The sequence below is a fragment of the Petromyzon marinus genome, chromosome 15, assembly GCF_048934315.1.
Source record: "Petromyzon marinus isolate PM22_M1 ecotype Great Lakes invasive population chromosome 15, UKy_Petmar_22M1.pri1.0, whole genome shotgun sequence".
Taxonomy (NCBI): Eukaryota; Metazoa; Chordata; class Hyperoartia; order Petromyzontiformes; family Petromyzontidae; genus Petromyzon; species Petromyzon marinus.
In genome coordinates this window covers 5,174,256-5,192,956 of record NC_133681.1, presented here as the reverse complement: position 1 = coordinate 5,192,956, position 18,701 = coordinate 5,174,256, and the positions used below count along the sequence as shown (strand labels likewise).

At 52.7% G+C, this 18,701-nt stretch overlaps 1 protein-coding gene across 1 annotated transcript; it reads left to right on the top strand.

Moving 5' to 3' along the window:
- The first annotated feature begins 965 nt into the window (after positions 1–965).
- LOC116942513 (RNA-binding protein 24-like) lies at positions 966–17,492 on the top strand. Its single transcript, XM_032954511.2, has 4 exons — positions 966–1,636; positions 9,462–9,585; positions 14,178–14,226; positions 17,048–17,492. The coding sequence occupies exons 1-4, from the start codon at positions 1,478–1,480 to the stop codon at positions 17,490–17,492; spliced, it is 777 nt and encodes a 258-aa protein (XP_032810402.2). The 5' UTR covers positions 966–1,477.
- The last annotated feature ends 1,209 nt before the right edge of the window (positions 17,493–18,701 follow it).

The window sequence follows — 18,701 nt, the reverse complement described above, 5'->3', positions numbered from 1 at the left end:
TTCTTTTTTTTAGATCACCAAACAAAGTCGTGTTGCCTTTGCAGATACATAATTCATGAAGGGCATCTGAGCGAAATAAAAACAATTGGCAGTAACTAATTAACAAATGACCCGCGGAATGCGTCCTATCCGATCAGGTCTCGGAAGCTAAGCAGGTGATGAGCCTGGATAGTGCTTGGATGGGCGAACACCTTAGCAAGAAGACGTTGCCAAAGATGAGCGGGCAGTAGCGAAGTGGTACAATACCAGGGGTTGTTGTACCGCACTTGTGTGCTACCCGCGTCTGTGCTCTACCGCCTTCACCAAGTCACAGTGATCAATACGCATGATCCATTGCTCCACCACGCCGTGTCGGTTGTAGGGGAGGCGAGGGGGTGCGGTGTTCGGCCATACTTCCCCACGCTGGTCAGTGCATGTTGGTTAACAAAAACAACTGGAACGTTTCGTTGGGAGGTTAATGACCGGTTACAACATCACTCGCAGACACTGAAGCGTTATCCGTGGCCGGGATTTTGAGCTCAGCCCGCCGGGTTCCATCACGCAGCGTGCAAACCACTGCGCCACCGCTCACCGCTGAAGGGGGGGGGGGGTGGGGGGAGACGCGCGCGTGGCCCTTGCTCGCAGGTGCCCCCGAGACCCGCGTCTGCATCACGCGCCGACGGCCCCCGCCAGGAAGACAACGGGGCCCATTGTTCCCACCCAAAGCGCGTCGCCCCCCCACGTGGCGCTCCCGCACCACCTCGCGCGGACGCGATTCGTATTCGGTGCGAACGCGCGGTTCGGCTCACCCATTGGCCGCCTCCCCGAGTGTCCGTGACACACCGCGGCGGGGCATCACCACCACCACCACCCACCACCCCCACCACCCACCACCCCCACCACCACCACCACCCCTTGTCCCCGCCCCTCTCAGTGACTCGTCCAGGTGAAGTGAGGGAGGGCGCAGCATTTGGCGGCTCTACAGGTGAGTGACGCTCTCGGTTGTCATGGGCGTTCGCGGAGTGGCACGCGAGACGCCGGCGTGCGTGAACCCGTGAGCTCCGCGACTTCGGCCACCCCCCCCCCCCGCTCAGCGCGAGCAGTTTGCTTACCCGGTGCGGTCGCCTGGTTACAAAATTGCACCATCCGAGTAACAAGCAACAGCAGACCCCTCTTCCCAGACTAAGAAATTGTGCTTCCCCCCCCACACCTCTTACCGACAGGCCGTACAGGTTGCGCGCTGTGCCGCCGGTGTGATGCATGGTACCAGGGGGATTCTCAGTGACTGAGTTCATAGTCGTTGAAGTGGCGTGGTTTCGTGGGGATGCGCGTCGGGGCATCATAGGTGCAAGAGGGCTGTGCGTGCAGGTGTTGGTGTGGGGAGTAGCGGCCGCTAGTGGCTGGCCAGGTGGACCACCTCTCCCCCACCTCCCGGGTAGGAGGGGAAGAGCAGGAGAAGAAAGAGGAGGAGGAGGTGGTGGTGGTGAGGGTCTCCGCCATGCAGCCAGACACCACGTACACCAAGATCTTCGTCGGGGGCCTGCCCTACCACACCACGGACGCGTCCCTGCGCAAGTTCTTCGAGGCGTTCGGAGAAATCGACGAGGCCGTGGTGATCACGGACCGGCAGACGGGCAAGTCGAGAGGATATGGATTCGTAAGTGTCGGCGCGTGCACGCCCGTTTGTGTGTCGTCATCATCATCATCACCACCACCAGCATCATCATCACCACCACCAGCATCATCAGCACAATACAATTAATTTCCCAACTGAATATTCGCGAGGTAGAGTGGAGTGGCTGGCACGTGACGTACACGTAAGCACAGCCACAGCGAGGGTTATACTGGACGTGGTGTACCGAGTACAGATACACAATTTACGGATCGCCGACTCGGATAGACACGGCTGAAGTTAAGTCATTGCGTGACATTTTAACGCTCCTAAGAACCTCTCGTGAAAGTAGTCTTTTGGTGATACTTCCATCCACCCAATTCCCCTCCGTATTCGCAGCACAATGCTCGCAAACGACGAGGTGACGAAGTCAGCTGGTCTGCAGGCGCCAGATTGGATCGTTACAACGATCGTGAGATGTGGCGGCGGCGGCGGCTTGGCGAGGTCTATCATCCAGCAGTGGATTGATCACGGCTGATTTCACATTGGACTTTGTAGAAGTGTATGCATATGTACATCTGTGCTGCAGCCCTAAGAACTTTGTATGAAGAGTGCTAGCTAAGGTAAGAGGATGGCGAAGACTCGGGGGGGGGTGGGGCAAGTAGGTGTTTGTCTTATCACGTGAGTGGGGAGCGGTGGCGCAGTGGTTAGCGTACCAAGCTACGAAATCCGGCCTCTTGAGCTCAAATCCGGCTTGCGATGTTACTCACATTACTGAGTGACATTAGTGAGTGACACATAGGTGAGTGACATCGCAACCTGTCACTGGCCTCCCCTAGGTCGACTCAGCCTTACCATTGTAAACGTCAGCGCCGGGGAGACAAAGGCGCTCGTGCGCCCTTGTTCGGTCTTCGTAGGTGCCCGCAAAGAGCACTCACCGCAGCGGTCTGCATGATGGCTACACGGTGAGGTCGTTGTGTTTGTGCAACGTGAGACTTCGCCCCATACGCGTGCGGCGTGCGGCGTGACAGCGTGCGCTGCAGAAGTTGTGGCTTGCATTGAGCGGTGAATGATTGCGTTGACAAGCCCGGCAAAGCCCGTCCGTTAAGGGAGCCTCCCTTGCGCGCGGGGCCACAGGCACCCGTGGATTCGGTCGCGTTCCGATCACAAGTCGCGGTGAGATTCCCGGTCGTGCACTCGCGGCCGTGGCGGTCTCAACAATAAATGCCCACGCCGGAACTCGAGAAGCTAGCGGTGAACCACCGTGTGATATGGAACGGCACCGGAAGAGGGCGTCGCGGCACTGTTTCCGAAGTCACATCGATTATACGTGGGGGGAGGGGGGGGCGGTGTGTCGGTGGCTGCGCGCGTGGCTTGCTGTAATCCAGCACTGTGCAGGCAGCAGCGAGGGTTGGTGGATCACCGCAGAGATGGTGTGAAACTCCGTTCTCGTGGGCGTCGAGGTGCCGCATACCCTTGCTCGCCAGGAGAATGCGCTACAGCAAAGTGGGGAATGATCTCCATCTGTCCCATCTGCATCAGATACGAGCGTTGCCCCGCTCGGCTGCTCGGGCGTCTTCCTCACGTGGAAAAAAAACCACGGAGTCCCTTGGCCTTGGAGGTAGAAATCTGGCGCCAGCTCACCGCGTTGTTTGCCGCCTTCGCGCTCGTACATGGTTTGACCTCTGGATGCCCCCAGGACCGGTTTCAGTCATCACCCGCCACGCTTGTTCGTCATGGTCGTGAGTCTAAGGGGGCCGTCTATAAATGACGTCACGCACCTAGGGGGGGGGGGTCAGACATTTGTGACGATGTGTGACGAGGTGGGGGGGGAGTTTGAGAAATGTGACGTCACATCAAAATGCGCAACTTTAAATAAATATAGACAACACGTTCTACTTAATTAATTTGACTTTTTAATAAATGTTTTCTCCTACAACATCAGAGTGCAGCGCCACATTAAATACGCACTACAATGGCAATAGTTTAAAGCGATGTGAAGCATGTTTGATTATATTTGGGGGGGGGGGGCAGAGCTTTGTGATGTCATATTTGAGGGGGGTCTGACTTTTTGTGACGCCGTGTGATGAGGGGGGAGGGGGTCAAAAATCGTCCAAAATCGCGTGACGTCATTTATGGTCGGCCCCTAACCTACACTAGCCAACTTCCTAGCAGAGTGCGCCATCCACTGCACCACCGCTCCCCTCACAACAATTAGAGCCGCGATTCGCAAACTAAGTTAGGGTGACGTAAGCATAGCGCTTGTTGTGCCAGGCTAGGTGCCCTTTGTTTTCATGCCAGGCTAATACAACAAATACAAAGATTCCCTGTATAGCCTTAAGCGAGTGTTGGGGCAAGTGCTTGTTAGAGAGCACCGACCTATGAAGGCCGGCACGGCACGCTAGGGGTTGGGTGGCCAGCACCACGCCCAGCCGCCTTTGTCTCTCCATTGCTGATTTTATTTTACACAATGCACCAGGTACTCATTTAAGGCTGAGTCGACCTAGGAGAGAGGCCTAGTACCGGTATAAAAATTATCCACTCTTATTAAATCACACAAAGACAAAAATCCCCGCTATAGCCTGAACAGACTGTAGGAGCAAGGGCTGGAAGCGGGCGCCTATTAACGCCATCACCCCGCCCGGCCGCCTTTGTCTTCCTTGCTGCGATGTTTACGCACCACTGCACCAGGCACTTATTTGAGGCTGAGTGGACGTAGGAGAGGCCCAGGACGGGTTCAGATGATTTTTCAATGGTGGCAGCCGTCAGTGGGAATCGAACCCGTGTCGCCACGTTCGTAGCGCGCTAATCGCTCCGCACGCGGCGCGCGCAGAGGCACGCGCCGGTCCACCGTTACACTTTGTTCTTATTAATACCATCCGTGTGCCTGAGCGCATTGAAAAACCCATTACAATTACGATCATTAATAAATGGGCTGGCTAACGAGCGCGCATGTTCAATTTGCGTTAAAATTGCCCTCGCTCCATAATGGATAACCGTGATATACATTTCATTTTATTTAATACACCACGAGCGGCGAATGAGGAGGATTTGACTCACGGCACTTAGACGAGGATGGGGGCAATGGAGTAAAGGAGGAGTAGCAGCCCAGCCACCATCATCGCTCCACGCACTCATCTCGCAATTGCTTGGTAATTGCTTCAAACGCTCTCTCCAATTCCGAGCGGGGAACACAGGAGCACGGGTTGTGTGTGTGTCTGTCTGTGTGTATGTTTAACAACCCCCTACCTCCTCGCGGTGCCGGACGGGCAACTCTGTCGTGGACAGTGCTGTGGGGGGAGGTCCAATTTTGATTGGCTCCTCCCCTCATGGCATATGTGTCCACCACAGGGGCTAAACGGGGGCTCTGGACGAGTGCAAGGGGCTGGTAACCCCTCCACCTTCAATTAATTACCACTAAACCACGAGTTAAACTGAAATATGTAACTAATAAGCTTGTGCCGGAGGCCCCGGGGGTCCAGGCGTCTATGACGTCTCCTGGCCAAACCCCAATTGGCGGAGCCAGGAGATTGAATATCTACCCTCGGGGCTCCTCTAGAAACAACGAAAAGCCACTACGGGTGGCCACGTGGAATGTTCGAACGCTCACTGCGGAGGAGAGGCTGCCACTCCTCTGTCGGGAGCTGGACCGGTACCGCCTGGATCTGTGTGGCATTCAGGAGGTCCGGTGGACCGGCTCTGGCTCCTGCCACCATGAGGGGTGGACAGTCCTCTACTCGGGGCAGCAGACTGCCAAACAACAGGGTGTGGCTCTTCTTTTGAACAAAAGAATGAAGGGGGCGTGGGAGCGTGGCGGTGAGGTGTGGGAAGCTGTAAGTCCCAGGCTACTTTGGGTTCGCCTTCCCATCAACCGGAGGCGAGGAATGGTGGTCGTGGTTACTTATGCCCCCACCGAAGATGAACATCTCTGGAGGGATGCAGGCAAAGCCGATGAGTCAGATGCCTTCTATGACCTCCTGTCACAGGTGCTGGCTAAAGTGGCCCCTCGGGATAGAATCATCATGTTGGGTGACTTCAATGCCCGAGTTGCTCATGATACTGGCACCTGGTCTGGAGTGATTGGAGGGCATGGGACAGATCAGCTCAATAACAACGGTAGGAGGCTGCTAGATTTGTGTGCAGCCCATGGGCTTGTAATTACCAACACGCTGTTCCGGCATCGGCGCATCCACACAACATCATGGATGCATGCCGGGTCCAAGCAAGTACATCTGCTGGACTACATAGTGACGGACCAGCGGATGCGAGCCCATGTCCTTGACACCAGAACCTACCGTGGAGCTGATCTGCCCTCTGACCATCGACTAGTCATCTGTAAGATGCGCCTGCCATTCTTCCACTCCGGTGGTGGGTGTACACCCAGGACCCCATTCCAACCTAAAGTGGCTTGGTCTCAGTTATCTGATGAAAGTTGCAAGCGAGAATTTCATTATCGCTTGCGGCTGGGATTGGCATCGTCCCCGACTCCTCCTGATGTCGAGGGTAAATGGGCGAGGTTTAGGACTGTGACTCATGCAGCTGCAATGGCTGCTTTGGGTACGCGGTCCAGACCTCCCCAGAGACCCTGGCTGACAGAGGAGGTGTTCAGGATGGTTGAGAAAAAGCGACAGGCCCACTGTCATCGGCTACAGAATCCCACGTCAGAGAATGAGGAGGCTTACTGCAGCCTTCGCTCGGAGGTTCGGAGAGCCGTGAGGCACTGCAAGGATGGGTGGTGGTCGCGGGTTGCTGAGGAGATGGAGCCTGCCTCAGTGGCCCGCGATCACAAATCTCTATTTAACTCCATCAAAAAAGTAATCTGCAGCGCCACACCTATTACCATCATTAGGGGAAAAAACGGTGACCCAATCTCCGACCCCCAGGAACAGGTTTGCAGATTTGCTGAGCATTTCTGTGAGGTCCTAGGGGAGGGAAAATCCCTCAGCCAGGAAAACATCGTGGCACAAAGTGAGGATGACCCTGCTGAGGCTGCGGTGCCTCAAATATTGGAAGAAGTCACCCCCTGTGAGTGGCTGGCTGAGGTGTCATCTGCTGAGGAAGTACTGAAGGCGATCCAGAGTCTGAGACCAGGAAAGACAGCGGGCAGAGATGATCTCCCAAGTGAAATGCTGAGAAAGGGCGGCGTTTGTGCACAGACTGCCCTATATGACATCATAACAACAGTCTGGACCACTAGACGGGTTCCGCAGGATTGGAAGGATGCCCTGGTGGTCCCCCTTTTTAAGAAGAGGGACCGCACAGACTGTAACAACTACAGGGGCATCTCACTCCTCAGTGTGCCGGGAAAGGTCCTGGCAAGGATTATTCAACATTGCCTTGCCAGGCACGCTGAGGAGAGGCTTGCGGAGCCCCAATGCGGTTTCAGGGAAGGGCGGTCCTGCACAGATGCCATATTTTCTGTCCGTCTGCTACAGCAGAGGTGTAGGGAATTCCAACAAGTCCTACATCTCTGCTTTATTGACCTGGTCAAGGCCTATGATACCATCAGTAGGCCTGGGCTCTGGGTTGTTCTTCGTGCTTTTGGAGTACCTGACCCTCTGCTCATGATCATTAAGGACCTTCATTATGGTGAGCGGGCCCGGGTAAAACTACGTGGCCGGGAGTCAGAGCCATTCCCTGTTAACCTTGGGGTGTGACAGGGATGTCCTCTGGCTCCCACATTATTTAACATCTATTTTGACCACGTAGTTCGTGAAGCCTTCAATAGCTGTACCGGGGGAATCTCCATATGGTACAGATATAATGGGAGGCTGATCGACGCCCGGGTGCGGTCAAGGGATGGCTCCCTATTGCTCAACCACGTTACGTATGCTGATGATTTGGTAATAGCTGCTCATTCAGAGGAGGAGTTGGAGACGCTGCTGCTGAGACTGGAGCGTGCCACTAAGAGGTGGGGCCTTACCATCAGCCCCACCAAAACTAAGCACCTGCCTGGGTATTTTGTACCATCGGACACTCCACCCCCACAACTCCCAATCGGTGATGGGGCAGTTGTGGAGAGAGTGGAGAGTTTCCCATACCTGGGCAGTGTGCTTATGACTGGCTCCAGTTTAACAGCAGAGGTCTCACTCTGAATCAGTCGAGCGGAAATATCTTTTCATCAGTTGCGTAACGCTGTGTGGAAGCTACCTGGTCTGTCGCTCCGCACTAAGCTTCAGGTCTTCTCGGCCACGGTCATTCCCTCCCTTCTCTACGCTTGCGAAACGTGGACCCCCCTAATGGAACATCTTCGCCGGTTAGAAACATTTAGGCTGGCCTGCCTACGATCCATCCTGGGTTTAACCAGGAGCTCACAAATCCTTGAAAGATCTGGGCAAGGTCCCATCGGTGAGCTCCTCCGGCGGGGAAGGCTGCGATGGCTGGGTCATGTAGCCCGCATGCCCAGCCACCGCATGCCGAAACAGCTTTTGTTCGGCCGGATTGAGGGGGCTAGGCGGGCGCGGCACGGGCTAGAGAAGAGATGGAGGGATGTGGTACAGGAGGACGTGGAGCTGAGTGGACTTGCCGATGACTGGTACCAGCGGTGTCAAGATCGGCCTCTGTGGAGGAGGCTCGTGAAGGACGCTACTGGGCAGTTGGAGGTAGTCGCCCTCCAACAACAACGGAGGGCGGAGGAGCGACACTCACAACAACGAGCGGAGCGCCGGGTGGCTAAAGCACAGCAGGTTGGCACAGTAGGGGGCACAGGTGGTGCATCAGTCAGTCATCTCAGTCAGTCGACCCGTGGCACCTGGGTCTGCCCCGTGACCTCCTACCAGCGGGCGTTCGACACTTCACGTGGCCTCAGGGTGCACATAGCCTGGCACAAGCGTCGTGGTGACGTCACCGCCAATTAGTGGCGAATGGCGGTTGTTGTTGTTTAACACGTAGGCTTTCGCGACCAATATTATTCATAATAAAGGTTTTTGGGTTAGATCGCGTTATTTATAAATGTGTCGTAACCCTCCACCACCCGACACGGCCAAACAGTAATAAATGTGTCACGTTTACAAAGGACAAATAGTTCACTACTTTAGCCCACCCGTGTGTTGAAGAGTGAATCAACATCATTTAAAATTTGAGTACGACGTTTCACTGGTAATTACATCCAGCTTCATCGGGCAATTTGCCAATATAGTGAGGCTTTCCTTTTGCTCCTGGTCTTAAATAGAGCAGCAGGGTGACGTGTATGTCTGTTGCTTTGTGTGTGTGTCTGTGTGTACGTCTCTGTTTTGTGTGTGTGTCTGGCCGTGTTTGTCTTTTGCTTTGTGTGTGTCTGTGTGTACGTCTCTGTTGTGTGTGTGTTTGTGTCTCTGGCTGTGTATGTCTGTTGCTTCGTGTGTGTGTCTGTGTGTATGTCCCTGTTTTGTGTGTGTGTGTCTCTGGCTGTGTATGTCTGCTGGCTGTGTATGTCTGTTGCTTCGTGTGTGTGTCTGTGTGTATGTCCCTGTTTTGTGTGTGTGTGTTTATGCGGGTGGAGAGTGGTAGTGGAGCGGTTACCGCGCTACGCTACGAACGCGGTGTGCCGAGTTCGCTAACCGCTCACGGCCACCAACGACACCAGTGACGATTATCTGAACCCGTCCCTGGGCTTCGCATAGGTCGACTCAGCCTCAAATGAGTACTTGGTGTGACGTATTAACATCGTCACTCGGGAGACAAAGGCGGCCGGGCGTGCCGCTGTCCACCCACCCTCTCGTGCGCCGTGCCGGCCTACATAGGTGCTCGCTAACAGCACTTTCCCCAACAGCCTTTTAAGCCTACACGGGGGATCTTTGTCTTGTCTTTGTCTCTATGCACGTGTCCCTCCCTCCACGCGTCGCTCTGTCTCTCCTCCTCGTCTCCCCCCCTCCTCCGCCCTCCGCGCCAGGTAACCATGGCTGACCGTGGCGCTGCAGACCGCGCGTGCAAAGATCCCAACCCGATCATCGATGGTCGCAAAGCCAACGTGAACCTCGCCTACCTGGGCGCCAAGCCACGCATGCTTCCCCCAGGTGAGCCTCGGGGTGGTGGTAGGGGGGGGGGTCCCTCAATCCACTGCTGGATGAGTGCACTCCCGATGTCACGCGGGTCGTGACCATACATCACCCACGATGTCCAATGCCGCTTGGTGATGGATGAATGAATGCACGTGCGTGGTGAAGCAATCATCACCATCGTCGGCCATGATCAATCCACTGCTGGATGAAGGCCTCTCCAAAGCGGATGCACGCCACCTCTGGTTGTACTGGGCAGCCCTGCTGGATGTAGGCACCTATGTCAGGCAGGCAGCTGCTGAACGAGAGGCGAGACACAGTGTCTTCCCTTTACCGAGCAGCACCCACCAGAGTGGTGAAGTATGGGTAACCCCCCCAACCCCCCCCCCCCCATGACGGGCGTGATGAAGTATGTATGGTCTACATCATTAGACCTCCTCTGCCAGTACCAAAATATCATAATTGGGTTTTTTCCCATTGTTTTCTGGCAACAAAGCTGAAACCTTTTTACAAGGAATCATGTGTGCATTGACCACGAAACTTGTGGTCAAAATGCAAACAAAAACACACTCTGATAACATATGCATTGTCCTTGAAGCCGTCTCTGGTGTGGACCAATCAGTTTCAAGGAAAATGCATGTATTATCAGAGTGTGTGTTTTTATTTGCATTTTGACCACAAGTATTGTGGTTAATGCACGCATGGTTCCTTGTAAAAAGGTTTCAGTTTTGTTGCCAGAAAAAAGGGGGAAAACCCTATTATTATTATTATGTATGCTCATATAATCCCCATGACTGATACGGCGTGAGGAGGTCTTCATCCAGCAGTGGAATTGGCAAAAATGGATGTAAATTATGACATTGTGGATGACGCGGATACGCCTTCGTACGTGTTTATTTTTGCGCAGAGTCACTCCTGAAAATGTCACGTTTCTGTGACTGCGCGCAGTGCGATGGCGTAGCACTAGATGGCGCTAGCGTTAGCGACCACGCCTGGATCACGATGACGAATACAACAATAATATCACGATGGCGATTACTTATTGCATAAGTGTGGTTGAACGATGATTGATTGGATTGATTGTGATGACGAGTGATTGATTGGTCGAAAATTCTGATGAATGAAATGCCGCTGATGATCAATTTAATAGTGACGTTGATGTTGAATGATGGTAAGGCTTGATTGGGTGGTGATGTCACGATGGTGGTGATTGAATAGGCGATGCTTAATTGGACTATTATTCGATTATGTTAATAATGATCGTATAACAATATGTGGTGTACGGTGCGGTGTGTGATCATTATTATTTTACAATCATCATCATCAGATGTTCAAACACCAAATAGACACACACATTGCAAGGCATCGAGTCTGCATTAACCACACGCACTTGTAACAAAACATGCCAACAAACATTGCTCTCATAATATTTGGGCATTGTCTTTGAAACTGATTGGCCTACGCCAGAGACAGTAGCCTTCTCTACGGCACTGTCTCATTCGTGTTAGACCAGAGATCGCAAAACGGCCCCATAGATATCATCTGCGTTCGACGTTTACCGCTAATTTAACTTAGACCCTGGCAGTCATCACCCACAGCGCATGTATGTGTGTATGTTGGGCTTCTTTCGCATCGTACGTAGCCAACCGTGCTCATCGGAGGTGTGGGGGAAGGACAACAAACTAAACACAAAAAAAACAGTTCTAAGGAAATGAGTTTCAACGTACTGTTAATTATTTAAAAGTGCATAGCTCAAGTGGCTTCCTTACATCGGAAGAACGTTCCAGACGGCCGCATGGCACGCATCTGAATGCATGCCATGCGGTGACCACCTTCTTTGCTCGGTGGCCATCCAAAAGCCGCCGGTGCGGGGATGACCGAGGAGTTCGCTCCTTTGAGGAGGTCAGCGATTCACTTTTACATCTAGATTGAAAACTCATTTATTTACGACTGCTTTTTGTGTCGAGTTTGTTGTCTTTCCCACGCACCTCCGATTAGCACGGTTGGCTCCGTACGGTGCGAAAGTTCAACATACATACATAGACATAAGTTTTTGAAAAAAAAGTACACTGCCTTATCTTAAGACTCGTATATGCACATCTAGCTCGTGGGTCTAATGTCCACGAGTTGAACGTTGAAGCATGACCTCGGGTATCGCGGCTGCGTGAGGATAATAAACCGTGACGTCACACCGTCTCCAAAATTAGGACGCGAGACGGATGCGGGCAGCAGCGCTGGGCCACGAGCCATGAGGAGGCCTTCATACAGCAGTGGATAGACAATGGCTGATGATTATTAATGATGATATCACGACGATGATTTTATTATGACGTTGGTGATGATAACGATTTATTGGATGATGATGCTCATCATCATCACGTGATCTCGGCGTAAACGATGAGTAATCTGCTGATGTGTGCACCATGAACCGACACACGCAGAGTGTACAGGAGGTGCAATTGCACTGGGGGACAAAGAGTTGGAGGGGTCAGGCTATAAAACAGGTGGAGGGGCTTCTTAAACAGCACCCCCCCCCCCCCTATTTAATTCCTTTCCCACTTTCCCATTGACTCAATCCCAACAAAGCTAACACCACGTGATCTCGATGTGATTTGTCTCTGCAGTAAAATCTCACAGAGTACCAGCATATTCGACCAATTCCTCGTTTTAATATATAATAACTGTAGATAATTGTATAGTACTGTAAGCATAATGACACCAACCAGATGAGATCCCATTGAGGCTACATTTAATGTTTCAATTGAGACAGGGATGAACCAAATGTAGTTCATTAATAGTAAGAATAATACTGTTTGGTTATTTCGGTAAAGTCACGTAGGTAGAAAAATAATAGATGACGACGTTTTAATCGCAACACAAGCAATCGTCATCAGGTGGGACAACCACAGCAAGAAAAAAACTGTGGTTGTCCCACCTGATAACGATTGCTCGTGTTGCGATCGTAACGTCGTGATCTATTATTATTTTTCTACCTACGTGACTCTACCGAAAGAACCAAAGAGTATGGATTCCTGTAGTCACGAACGCTTCAAATCAAGGAGGAATAATGTTCAGTCCTTTGTCTCTCCACTGCTGAACGAAGGCCTCAATCACGCCATGTCAGTGGGTCTTGGCGGCTGTTTGACAACTTTGTCACGCTGGTCACTTTGCGGGGTGGTCCAGTGGCTGGATGGTCCAGGACGTGTTTAGACATCACTCGCCACTGATGTTAGCCGTGGCCGGGAATCAAACTCAGTTCTTCGGCTGCATTAACGTATTGTGCTAATCACCGCCGCACCATCTTTGCAGTAGCAGCGGCTTTTGGCTGGCCATCGGACAGAGACGGTCACTGCGTCGCGCGCTTGCAGATGCACTTCTGTGGTCGTCTGGAACGTTCTTCCTTCCGATATTAGGAAGCCACTGGAGTCATGCACTTTTACAGAAGTGCTTGTTGTGTTTAGTTTGTTGTCCTTCCCCCTGCACCTGCGATTTAGCACGGTTGGCTACGTACGGTGCGAAAGAAGATCAACATATATACATACCAATTCGTAGAAGCGCAGGTACACGTATACTCTACCGACGTGAAATGAGAGCAATATTAAATCACTGCAGGATAAATGATACAGATTTGATGAACGAGCGGTAGAAAAACACGACATCAATATTAACAAAACAGTACGAACGATAATAAAATAAACAATTGCTGTATTGCATGTTTATTGATAGACGAGGATAAAATATCAATCGGTGAATTGAATTCGCACGCTAAACAATGACACTGGGTCTGTACGACATGCAGACAGCCTATCGTCATTACCATCATCCTGCTATTGATTTGTTTAAAACACAGTTCACTTAGAATTATTATAATTCAAGACGCAAACGTAGCGCTGTTTCACCCAGGGGAGCAGGAGCCGTGCAGAAAACCTCAACACATTCCTCAATAACACTGTGGCCTTAAAAGGAAACAAAAATAGGAGTGGACGCTTCGAACAATAGCACTTCACAGCAAATGTATATGATTTTCCATGGTTTTATTTGCAATGTAGAAGGGACCATTTCCCAAAACGCCAGCGTTAATATATATTTTTACGTTTAAGTGCCACGGTGTTAATTGTGCTTGTGCACAACTGCCAAACAGCAGCAGCAACAGCGTCATCACCAAATCGTGTGTTTAATTTTTTTTTTAAGTACACTCTACAGTACGTGCACGATCCAGGCTCAAAAATCCTGCTCAGCTTCCCAGACCTGACGAAGTCAGCCAGGAATTCTGTAAGGATTATTCGGTCATAGTCAATCAGCATCGGCCGTTTGCGAGTGTTTCTATCCCACGCATTAGTGGCACGCTTTTATTCATTTGTCGCACCACCTCCTCCTCATTCTCCTCCCCTCCGGTGGTCCCTAAACGCCATTCAACGGGGCCCCGTGTCAGCGCGACTGTGCTTGGCCGTCTATAAATATACCCCCCCCACCTGCCCCCTGCCAAAGTCCACGCTTGTCTCTCGCCGAGCAAAGATCGTGACATTCCGGGAGCGGGGACTGAGTTTAAACAAAGAGCAATCGCTCCAAGTTCATCTGACTAACGCGCACCACCCTTTGCTCCTTTGAAGGTTTTGCCCTGGGAATTCAACACATCCTGCCTCTTCCGAGGCCGTACGGGTGAGACGCTCATGGTGCCCTGGCCTCTACACTGCTGCACAACACGTAGTACACACTACACTACACACTGCACTATACACCAAACAATACACCAAAGACAAATATCCCCCCTATAGCCTTTTTAAAAAAAGACTGTCGGTGCAAGTGATGTGCGCGAAGGCCGGCACGGCACACGAAGAGGTCGGTGGCCAACACCACGCCCGGCCGTCTTTGTCTCCCTAGTGGTGATGTTGACGATACACAGCATTCATTTGAGGCTCAATCGACCTAGGGGAGGCCGACGACCGGTTCAGATAATAGTCACTGGTGTCGACGTTGAACGAGAATCAAACCCACACACTGCAACGCCACACAATTACACCACACAAAAACACAACACAATTCATTACAGAATACACTACACTATACACTACACTATACACCGTGCCAGTATGCCACAACACACACAGCATGCATACATCACAACACACACTACACCACACAACACGAGTATGTCACACAATACAAAAAGACGTCATACCAAACATCACAACACACCACATAACATAGCATACAGTACCAGTACACCATGCACGTACCATAACGCACGATGTACCAAACATCGCACCACGCCACGGCTCTTTGTTAAGTCACTGCTAGATGAGGACCTCCCAGCAACCGTGTCTGTCCTGGGAGTCGAATTGGCCATACTTCACCACGATGGTGAATGCATATTTTGAGCAGTTGTTTTGGGTGGCTGGGATCCCAGACGGGACCAATGGCACGTGCAAGTCACTTGCCGGCGATGTTAGCTGTGGCCAGGAATCAAACTCAGGTGGGTGCAGGTCAATTGCGAAAGCCTCTACATGACCCCCCCTTGCTGCACAGATGCTGTGATTGCAAATGTTAACAGTCCCCGCGGTAATCCGGGCAGACATCGCTTTCACCCTCTTCAATCACGTGCTGAGAATAAAGTAGCAGTGTCGTTAACAGACCAGTGGGGTGTCTGTCAAACGATCGCCCGGGCACAGCAATTCACCAGATTAGGAGCTACCTTAAACGCGTTACTAGCCAATGAGTGGCGACCCATGAGTCGTATCGCTTTTAATCAGTCAGTGCGTGTGGTTTATTTACATCGCAACATCGCGAGAGGGTGTTTGAGGCGGCTATCATCCAGCAGTGGATTGACCATGACTGATGATGGTGGTGGTGGTGACGCGCCTTTGACCCGGGAGCCACAAATCTTATCGGCTTCCAAGCGGCACGTGACCCCAGCTCCAGCTCACGAAGCCGCCAACGGCAAATCCCATTTAAGGGCCCTTGCAGACAGAATGTTCAACACGGCCATATAAGGCGTCTGGTATACGCAGTGTAAACGGGCACAGTCACCGTTTAACTGTGGGGCGTATTTTTTTTTGGGTTGAAATGTTAATATATAAAAAATAAAGGTCACAGCAACAGCTGTGGCAGCCGATATTTAAAGTTCTCACTGCACGTTTGTATAGTCACCACGTTACAAAACGTACGTCACGTACAAGAGTGCGGAGCTTTGGTGATACTTTGCCACGTTGGCAGGTGGTGGTAAAGGCACAGATAGCAGGGGATCGACGCCATTCGTCAATAGAACTGCTGGCCCCAGAAGGGGAAACTCGATTAAAAGGCGACGTTTCAGGCAACGGGCCCTTCTCATAGCGGCGAGCTCAAGGACCCAGTGCCCGATTCGCCACGTGTTACACTCTGTCAGGAAGCGTGATCGACAAAAGTGCGATTGACGAATGAGAACGCACGTGGCACATGCGTGGGTGAATTATATTCATGAGTTGCCTGCGAATGTGTTGAGTTTTGTGTCATTTGTGAATGCCGACTTCTCTTGTGGACTTCGCTCCGGGGGCATTAATGACGCAGTGTAAGCTGCAGTAAAGTAATGTTGTCAATGATTCTTATAGCACGTGGTCATTATTTCCCGTTCGGGGGAAATTAAATCCGTGCCTGGAAACAAAAGTGGTAGCCGCGAGGCTGTTTGCGGCCGGTCTCCTGCATGCTCCGCATGGCTGACGATGATGAACAGAGCAACAGCTGTGGTCGAGCCAGATGATTGCGTTCAGGAATCGTGGATGGATAGATCCCTGTGTGAGCCTATGGGTCTCAGTGTAAGTCATTGGGTCTTGGTGTGAGTCAATGGGTCTAAGTGTAAATTTATAGATAGCTGTGTGAAGTCTATGTGTCTCTTCGTACAGGAAAGCCTCACCGCTCTCAGGAGGGTCTTGCAGAGTTCCTTTGGCAGCACGGGCGATGATTGCGATGTGCTCTACGTTCAAATTGAGTAATGTAGGGGTGCGATTTTTTTTCTTCTAATTTGGACCGTGACACTGGGCACACACAAATTGCCTATTTTTAGGAGTGACCACGCTGAGTCTTTCACGTCCGCTGTGCACAAACTCCGCAATAATAACCCGGGGCGGCCGCAGAGTACCGAACCGTGAGCCTCCGCAATGTCCACCACCATGCCGTTCCTGCCATCACCACTCTCAACTAATCTCCCTCCCTTCCCTCCCTCCCCTCCATCCCCTCCCTCCCCCTCTCCCTCCCCCCTCCCTCCCCTCCATCCCCTCCTTCCCTCCCTCCCCTCCATCCCCTCCCTCCCCTCCTTCCCTCCCTTTCTCCCTCCCCCTCTCCCTCCCCCCTCCCTCCCCTCCATCCCCTCCTTCCCTCCCTCCCCTCCATCCCCTCCCTCCCCTCCTTCCCTCCCCCTCTCCCTCCCCCCTCCCTCCCGTCCCTCTCCTCCCCTTGGGATTCCACCCCGGGGGTCGACGCGGCCGGTGTCCGCGTCTCTCCGCGCCAGTCTCCCCGCCCACTACCTCTACCCACAGCAGTTCCTGCCGCCGGGCGTCTTCATCCAGACGCCCGGCGGCTCCCCCACGGGCGCTCCCCTGAACCCCTTCCTCGGGGTCGACTACTCGGGCGCCCTCTACGCCCAGTACGCCGCCCACGCCGCCGCCGCCGGCACCTTCGAGCAGTCGTACCCCTACGCCGCGTCGCCCGCGCCCGGCGGGTTCGCCCTGCCGCCTCCCCACGGCTACCACCCGCAGCAGCCGCCGCCGGGGAGCTTCGGCGCCCCCGGGGGGTGCCAGCAGCCGCCTCCGCCGCCTCCGCCGCCGCCGCTGGCCGCTGCGGCCGCCGCGGCCGCCGCGGCGGCCGCGGCGGCGGCGCACGCGAGCGGAGCGGCCGGCGGTGGGCTGCTGCCTCAAGTGTTCGGGCATTTCCAGTCGCCAGGGGAACGCATCTGAGCTGCCCTCCTTCTTCTGTGCTGCGATCAGCTCAGCAGTACCCCCCTCCTCATCATCACACTCAACATAATCTTCCTGCCCCCTCCTCGTCAGGGCTTCATTTCGGATGGAATATTGTCCGGAGCTGCCTGACGTTTAACAACTCCCCGGAATCGACCACCAACCTACCCCCCCCCTCCGCCACCACACCAACAGGAGAAGGGAGACATTTTCTGGAGCTCGCCCCGTTCAGCTCCAAGCAGATATTAAGGTCCGCTTCTGCTTATTCCCACCACGACCATCATCATCATGATCCTCCTTGGATGTACAAGGGATGCATTGGGTGCAGGTGCTGCCCTTGCACGTGACCTTCTACAAAGGGCGTGACACCATCAATGTAAAAGAACAACTTTAAACAAACGTCTTAAATAATTTAGAAAGTGGGGCTCAGCCTTCTCTACCCCCTCCCCACACCCCCAATTCAATGTTACAGAACCGACTCGTATCTGAATGTGTTTGGAAGTGTTACATTACGTAAGGTGTTTTGAAAGCCTGAAGCCCGCCCCCTTCCACCTTGGCCATTTCTGAGGCCCCCTTGGATCTAAGGCCCATGGAAAAAAAACATCCCGGCGTGCTCTCCACTCTCCGTGGCCCTCGACACGACTGCGTCTGACTCGGACGAACAAAAACACTGGACATTGAAGATCGTCGTCGGCTGTGCTCCATAAACCGGAGGTAGTAGATTGTTCAAGGATTTGACGTTGTACGCGTGCGTTGTCAAACAAAAACAATTTGCACCCAATACAGCAATCCAGAAAGAAGAAAATAACCCAATGGAAACGCGAGTGGAAGGCAACAGAGAGCTGAGGACGACGGAGGAAGAGGTGGACTGAGGATGGGGAGGAGGCACCGGAGTAGATACATCACCATGATGATGACGACGACGATCGCCAACAGTTCAAGTTTATTTGTGTAACCAGGTTCAGAAGTGAAACGACCGCGATGAGTCCCATTCGCGAGAGTAACCTGGGCCGCAAAACATTACCAAAGCAAAGCAGATATATTAAATATATATATAAAGTGCAGCAACGAAACAAAGAGGAAAGAGGGCAAAAACAACTGTGTCAACAGTGGAGGACCACAGCAGCTGCTGCTGCTGCCAGAAGTTCGCGGATCCAGCGGCGTTCGTAAAAAAGGGCTGAATGAGAATAGAGAGACACGTGCGTCATA

What these genes read in the sequence shown, in the direction of transcription:
- LOC116942513 (XM_032954511.2), top strand. Translation starts at nt 1,478, where the DNA reads ATGCAGCCAGACACCACGTACACCAAGATCTTCGTCGGGGGCCTGCCC. An exon ending in AGTCGAGAGGATATGGATTC is followed by an intron (nt 1,637 to 9,461) that starts GTAAGTGTCGGC and finishes CCTCCGCGCCAG; the next exon opens with GTAACCATGGCTGACCGTGG. An exon ending in GCCACGCATGCTTCCCCCAG is followed by an intron (nt 9,586 to 14,177) that starts GTGAGCCTCGGG and finishes GCTCCTTTGAAG; the next exon opens with GTTTTGCCCTGGGAATTCAA.